This window comes from Sebastes fasciatus, chromosome 10 (genome assembly GCF_043250625.1).
Source record: "Sebastes fasciatus isolate fSebFas1 chromosome 10, fSebFas1.pri, whole genome shotgun sequence".
In the NCBI taxonomy this organism is placed as follows: domain Eukaryota; kingdom Metazoa; phylum Chordata; class Actinopteri; order Perciformes; family Sebastidae; genus Sebastes; species Sebastes fasciatus.
The window spans coordinates 2,547,547-2,555,000 of record NC_133804.1 but is presented as its reverse complement, the minus strand read 5'-3'; the positions used below and the strand labels follow the sequence as shown (position 1 = coordinate 2,555,000).

The window sequence follows — 7,454 nt, the reverse complement described above, 5'->3', positions numbered from 1 at the left end:
CTGAGGATCTAAGGTTCCGGGGCTGTGTGTAAGGGTGGAGGAGGTCAGATAGGTACTGAGGAGCCAGGGCGTTGAGGGATTTGTAGGTGAGGAGGAGGATTTTGTAGGTGATGCGGGACTTGACCGGGAGCCAGTGGAGGTGGATGAGGGTGGGGGTGATGTGCTGCCAGGGCTTGGTGCGGGTGAGAACCCTGGCAGCCGAGTTTTGCACATACTGGAGCCTGTCCAGGGCTTTGCTGGGAACCCCGGACAGAACTCCATTGCAGTAGTCCAAACGGGAGGTGACGAAAGCGTGGATGAGGGTTTCTGCCACAGAGTCAGAGAGTGATTGCCGGAGACGTGAGATGTTTTTGAGGTGGAAGAAGGCGGATTTGGTGATGAACCTGATATGAGATTGGAATGATAGTGATAGGTTGCGGACTTCCGAGGATGGGGAGAAGGAACAGCCATCAACATCCAGGTGGAGATCTCCAACCTTCCGGAGCAGGGCCTTGGGAGCCACAACCATGAGCTCGGTTTTGTTGCTGTTGAGTTTTAAGAAGTTAGATGACATCCAGATTTTTATTGCATGTAGGCAGTTTACAAGTGACTGTGGGGGTAGCTGGGTGGATGGTTTGGTGCTGAGATATAGTTGTGTGTCGTCAGCATATGAATGAAAGCTGAGACCGTGGTGGCGGATGATCTGACCAAGGGGGAGCATGTATATGGTGAAGAGGAGGGGTCCCAGCACAGAGCCTTGAGTTACGCCATGGTTGACTGGGGCCGGGGTGGAACTGGAGTCTCTGATGGTGACAAACTGTTTTCTGTTTGTGAGGTAGGACTGAAACCAAGAGAGAGCTGAACCGGTGAGGCCAAGGTAGTCAGATAGGCGGGTGAGGAGGATGGTGTGGGAGACTGTGTTGAAGGCAGCTGAGAGGTCCAGGAGGACGAGGATGCTGATGTGACCAGAATCTGCAGCGATGAGGAGGTCATTTGTGATTTTGATGAGGGTGGTCTCTGTGCTGTGGTGTGGTCTGAAGCCAGATTGAAACGTTTCGTAGAGCTCATGGTTGGCCATATGTTGATGGAGTTGGGCGGCCACTGCTCTTTCCAGAATTTTGCTCAGGAAAGGAAGGTTGGAGATCGGTCGGTAGTTGTTGCTGTCATCCCGGTCCAGACCTGGCTTTTTGAGGATGGGAGTGACTGATGCCATCTTGAGGCTGTCGGGTACAAAACCAGATGCCAAGGAGGAGTTGATGATGTTCACCATAATGGGGCACAGGGCAGGTAGGCACGCCTTGACCAAGGCTGTGGGCATGGGGTCCAGAGAACAGGTGGAGGCTTTGGCCTTAGTGACCAACTTTGCGACCTGAGGAGCACATACAGGGGAGAAGAAGGAGAGGGAGCACTGAGGCAGGCGAACATCCAAGGGAGCCACGCCCAGTGGCTGAGGTGTGTGTGGAGGGAGGTGGGCAGGCACCAGGAGCTGCTGATGGATGGACTCGACTTTGTCCTGGAAAAAGTCCAGGAACTTAGTAGCAGCTACGATGCGGACATGAAGCCACTTTCCCAGTAAAAGTCTCCACCGCACATTTAGTTTAGTTTAGCAGATTGTCAGCTGTGTGTCTGCCCGCCGTAACGATACTCTGTCTTGCTGGATTAACGATAGCTATTGTCCGACAAACAGAGTGTGTTTTTGTGCTACGTTAGCAGCTCTAGCTCTGCGTGATCGCCGCCACTCAGTCATTGCAGCGTAACTTTTGCGAGTGTACGACAGGCCGTGTGTGTGTGTCAGCAGGTAGTGTGGGTTTGTCGGTGATGTTCTAGCTGTGAACGTAGGTGTAGCAGACAGTGTGTGTACAGTTTATTTGTAGGTGGATAAATGCTACGAGGCTACATCTCCTCCGCTCAAGCGAGCCAGAGACCGGAGCCGACTTCCTGTATCTGTAACTCCGGCTCCACCTCTTAAGGTGGGCTCTTAAGGTGGACCAGCTTTTCTCATTAAAGAGACGAGTCGCTCATCTGAGTTTTTCTCAGCATTTTAATTAATTATTAATATTTCTTTTAACCGTTTTAACGGATAGCGTTAATCGGTTAAAGCTCTTAATGTCGGTTAACGGTTAAACGGTTAATTGTTAACACCCCTAGTAGAAAGACTCACCAATCTCGAGCTGTTGCCTGTGGCCAAAGCACTGCAGTCTTGTCCACTCCGTTAGCTGGACGTTCAGATCGGTAGTTGTGGAGAAGTGGGTCACCTCTGTTAGCTGGTTGGCCAATTTTTCTCTCACTGAAATGTAGAACTCCGGTAGAGCTTTCTCCGCAAAAGAGGGAGGGAGAGAAGGAAATGCCAAATCGAGTCTCATGCCGGTGGGGTAGCTTAAAAACATTACATGACACTTTGTAATCGATTGTTCGCAATATAGTCATTTTATACACCGCGCGTGGGACAAGCCGCAATTCATCGACTATATTCGATGTATCGCCCACCCCTAGTTACGCTGTTTTATTATTGTTTTCTACCCTTTGACATTTTACATTAACATACATGTTGATGCCTGTTGAGACTATTTATACATAAGGTGTTCCCAAGCATGCCGTTTTTCTTGTAGTGTTGTCATGAGAACTGATACGTAGGTACCAAGTCCATGCCAAAATTCTGAAAACGTGATGGTACTCTTTCTTTCTAAAGTATCACAGGTACCGCCAGGGCTCGAGACTAACATCGTTCTGAGGACGATAGAAAATGTGTTTGGGATTTATTAAACTCAATATCAAGGCATTCAGGGAACGCATCCTATTTTTTCCTTGATAATGCTACATTGTAGCCAGCAAATATGTGTTGAAATCGGCAGGACGAGAGCTAGTTAACGGTAACTAGCTCTCGTCCTGCCTATTTCAACATCGGAGGTGCCGTTGATGCGTTCAGGCTCTGTTCAGTAAAAATGAGTATTGGGCAAAGGTAAATTCTGACGTTATTATGATGTGTTCAAATGTAATCTCCTAAAATGTAGTTTTGGGCAAGAAACTTCCAGTTGTTTGAAGGAGATGTTTTCATAAAGAATAGATAATAGAGAGAGAATTATGACCTGTTAAACTTCCTGTGTATGTGTGTATGTGTATGTTGAAGTACATGGGAATTATTGTTTTAAGGGCTGTCAATCGATTCAAATATTAAATCGCGATTAATTGCTTGATTGTCCATAGTTAATCGCGATTAATCACACATAAAGGGAGATTTGTCAAGTATTTAATACTCTTATCAACATGGGAGTGGACAAATATGCTGCTTTATGTATATATATTAGGTATTATTTTATTTTGCATTATTATGTATATTTATTATTGGAAATCAATTAACAACACAAAACAATGACAGATATTGTCCAGAAACCCTCACAGGTACTGCATTTAGCATAAAACAATATGCTCAAATCATAACATGGCAAACTGCAGCCCAACAGGCAACAACAGCTGTCAGTGTGTCAGTGTGCTGACTTGACTATGACTTGCCCCAAACTGCATGTGATTATCATAAAGTGGGCATGTCTGTAAAGGGGAGACTCGTGGGCGTATCGACTACTAAATTTCTGGTATAGTGACATCCATAAATTTCTTATGCCAACCAATACCTCAAGTCATTTTACATATTGTCGTCACAGATACATTTCAGGGTTTGCCCAGCCTCCGCTGAAATAAGAAACCCCTCTGCTAATGTGAGAAGGAAATGAGCAGTGGTGGTACCATCATCTATATTGATTGGTTAGCTAACTTTGTTAGCATAAGCTTGCCGACTAAAATGCTTCATGCTACCGTTAGTTTATACAGCGATGAAACAGCATGCAGTACAGTATAGAGAGACGTGCTCCTCATGACATCTAGTTGAGCCCATCCCACTCTCTGAATGTAGACCACATCATAAGATAATCATATTAACACATACACCGTGTCCATTCAGCTGTGTTATGACTGATGTGTTTGAACTAATCACATTAAATCTTGGAATCTCCTGAAGACTTCTCTGATGTGGACATACTTGATTTAGACACACAGGTTTCAACACTCTGCTGTCCTCCATGGTCTACTATATAATGCATATAGTGGTCCTCTGAGTAATATGTCTTTGGAAAGAGAAGCTTCTAGCTGCAGAGAAAATAAAACACAAATAGGCAGATATTAAGAATGTTTATTTTCAAGCTGTCCATCCATCTTCGTCCCACAGTTTTTCTGTACCTGAATATTAGCTGACTGATTGAGTATAGTGGGATTTGTCCTGCCCTCCGGTCTGTTTCATACACACACGCTCAGAGCCCTGTCATACATCACAGCTTAAAGGCTTATAGAGTAGCTACTCTAGTATCTTGTCAGCTTTCTGACTCATGACAAGGTTTTCAATTTTCCCCTTTTCACCTGACTGCACTTAACAGCTCTGGCCGGCTCCCTCTCTCATGTCACCTCCTGTCTTGTTCTTTCTGACTGGGCCTCTCATGAGAAAATGAAATTATGTAGACATAGCCATGTCCAGCGCTGAAAATGATATCACAATCCAAGTAGTCACTCAGAGGAGGTGTTGTAATGTCTGTGTCTCTGTGTCTGTGTGTGTGTGTGTGTGTGTGTGTGTGTGTGTGTGTGTGTGTGTGTGTGTGTGTACAGTTACAGTTGTTGGGCTGATTATAGTTGTGATTTTAACATCAATTGGACCAAATGTGTGAGAGTCTGGGCCACCAATGTTCTGTGTTTCTGAATTATAATATTTGACATTTTGATCTGCCCGTTGTTCCCATCAAGATCACTTCAAACACTGTTCACACAGTTGCACTTGTGTTTTAATGAATATGAATCTATGAAGAAAATTGCCCTGAGCCTCCCAGTGTGTGATGATTCACTTTTGTTTTTATCACTACATTAGTCACACTTTCGTCAACTCTCGGGAAAGTAATGGTGTGAATTCTGTTCACAAAGCAATCCTGCTTTGGTGATCATTTTAAACATGTTTGATTTTTATATATGGAGTCAGGAATATTTTTGTGTAATCCAGTTCATCCAGGTTTCACCGGGGTTTCCGTCAGAAAGGTTGTTACGACCGGCAGTAACGGCGGGGTGTGGGGATTTGGGGTGCTGTCATAATGAGAAGAGCGCTGGTCCACCTTAACAGCCCACCTTAAACGGGCCTGAGCCGAAGTTGTGGCTAGCTTCAGGGCTAACCCCTTCAGTAAACGGAGGAGGAGGTTCTAGCCATGGATGTATAAAGAGAACTGGATACAGCGTTGGAGGCGGGCTCCAGTTCATTCCTATGAGAGTTGCTCAGTGGCACATGAAGCCAAAATGGCTCGACTGCCGAGACATAAAGTACCTGGATCATCCAGGGATCTTCCACATCCATTGGTTCCATAGAGCAGGCACACTAGCGTTTCCTTTAACCGCGCCTCCCAGATCTCGGTCCAGCCTCAGTCTGGGTCTCATTCACATGAACGGAGGAAGGGAAATAACTCTGGATTCAGCTGTTAGTCCATTTTACAACTTTTCGGACCTAATGATTTAAATAAGTTCTTACTGGTGACTTACTGGTGAGTTGATTTTCTTCAAAAAAGTTATCCGCTAATTTACAGATGTCTTTCCCAATGTAAGTCTATGGGAAAAAAGTATTTTTGGCATCACGTGACAAACACAGAAGTTGTACTACCGCTGTTTGGCCACTAGGAAAATTAGCTTCAAAGCCTGGTGCTGTTCCTTGGAGCTTGGTTGTAGCATATCTTCACCGACCTAAACCGTACACACACTGCACTGCTATGCTCATAAATATACTGTTCATACTCGCCGTCAGTACATCACACACATGCTCCCTCTCTCTCTCTCTTGGTCCCTCTCTCTCTCTCAACCGCACACCAACACTTGCTAACATTAAACGCACAACCGACGCACTGAGTAATTCCTTAAAGGAGCTTGCTACTTTTGTAACACATTTTAGTTTAAAGCATCTTAAAAATACATAATTCCACGATGCTTATGCCCGGCGGGCCGCCAGGCTTGCACTGGCGTAAACCCTGCAGTACAGAGCCACAGGTCAGGTCCCTCTGCAGAGTTTATTCCACAATTTTGCCAAAATCTGGCTTTTTTTCCTCTGTTTTTTTTTTTGCATGCAAACTGCAGCATAAACTCATTAGACAAAATGCTTTTGATGAATTGTGGTGAATTTGTGATCTTGTGTGATTTGGGGGTGTTACTTACTGACAGGACTCTAATCCCAGGCTTCAGTACACAGTACTGAATTATGTTGTTCATCAAACTGTATGCCTTTTTCTACATATAAAGATTTGTTTACACCAGTATACACCATTCCTTTACATGTGAGTACTACTTTTTTTTTGCTTCTGCGCCGGCGACAGCCGTGGTCTGAGGCATTATATTTTCGGGTTGTCTGCCCATCCCATGGGGGGGGTGTATTCAAATAATAACCGAATAATTCCCAGTGATTTTTGAATAGTATTTTTGCTTGGAATGCACATCCCTATCGTGAACTCGATATCTCAGGAATGCCTTGAGGGAATTTCTTCAAATTTGGTACAAATGTCCACTTGCACTCAATGATGACCTGAATAGATTTTGGTTGTCAAAGGTCAAGGTCAGGCTGATGTCCGACCCGTTCTCGTGAAAGCGATATCTCACTGTGACTTCAGAAAACAAGTGGCCATAACTCAAGAATTCATATGCTAATTATGACAATTTCACGCAAATGTCTAATAGGATAAAATGTGACATTTTGGACAGCCATGGATGTAAACTGCAACTTTTCTTGTTGGCAGAGGCATACAACCACGAAGCATTGATTCTAGTTTTAGTCTGTTGTGATCTTAACTTTTTCCTCATGTATTTCTCCAGGGTCGTCATGTCAAGACGGGCCAGTTGGCAGCTATCAAAGTCATGGAAGTCACAGAGGTAAAAGAGCATTTCATAAAATTACACTTTCTCTATCTCTACCCACCGTTTCTTCTTTCCTCTTCCCTTTTCCTGTCTTTGGAGAGCAAATGTGAATATTAAATCTAAAACATCAAGGGTAATTAATCTTAGCATTGCCAGAACCATCTGATAATCATGCTGTCAGTGTAAATTGTACATAACATGCCTTATTTACACGCATGATCCACACAGCTGACCTGGTTTTATTCCGTGTAGGAAATCATTTACACAGATCCCATCATACAGGGCATCCATGGGTACTCAAAATGTCTGAAAAAAGACAAAAACAAAAGGGGCGATTCCACTGATTTTACACATAAAGTGCAGTTTATTTGCCGTGAAGAGAACATTTCAGCCTGTGAAAGCAGTTGTATAAAGTCCTCTGTGGCTCTGGAGGGAGAGTTTCAAAATCTGAAAAAAAACAACCTTGATGATGTTATGGAGGATTGTGAATGTGTAAAGAAAGCCAGCATCACAAACTGGAGTCGTGGAGGGTTTTAAAGAAACTGGCATTTAAGAGG

At 44.2% G+C, this 7,454-nt stretch overlaps 1 protein-coding gene across 2 annotated transcripts in view; it reads left to right on the top strand.

Moving 5' to 3' along the window:
* The window catches only part of LOC141774910 (mitogen-activated protein kinase kinase kinase kinase 4), a 101,477-nt gene that overhangs the window by 15,301 nt on the left and 78,722 nt on the right, over nt 1-7,454 (top strand). For both annotated transcript variants that reach the window (XM_074647718.1, XM_074647719.1), the window contains exon 3: nt 6,856-6,912. In XM_074647718.1, coding sequence (XP_074503819.1) covers nt 6,856-6,912 — 57 coding nt within the window. The remainder of the gene's footprint in view (nt 1-6,855; nt 6,913-7,454) is intronic.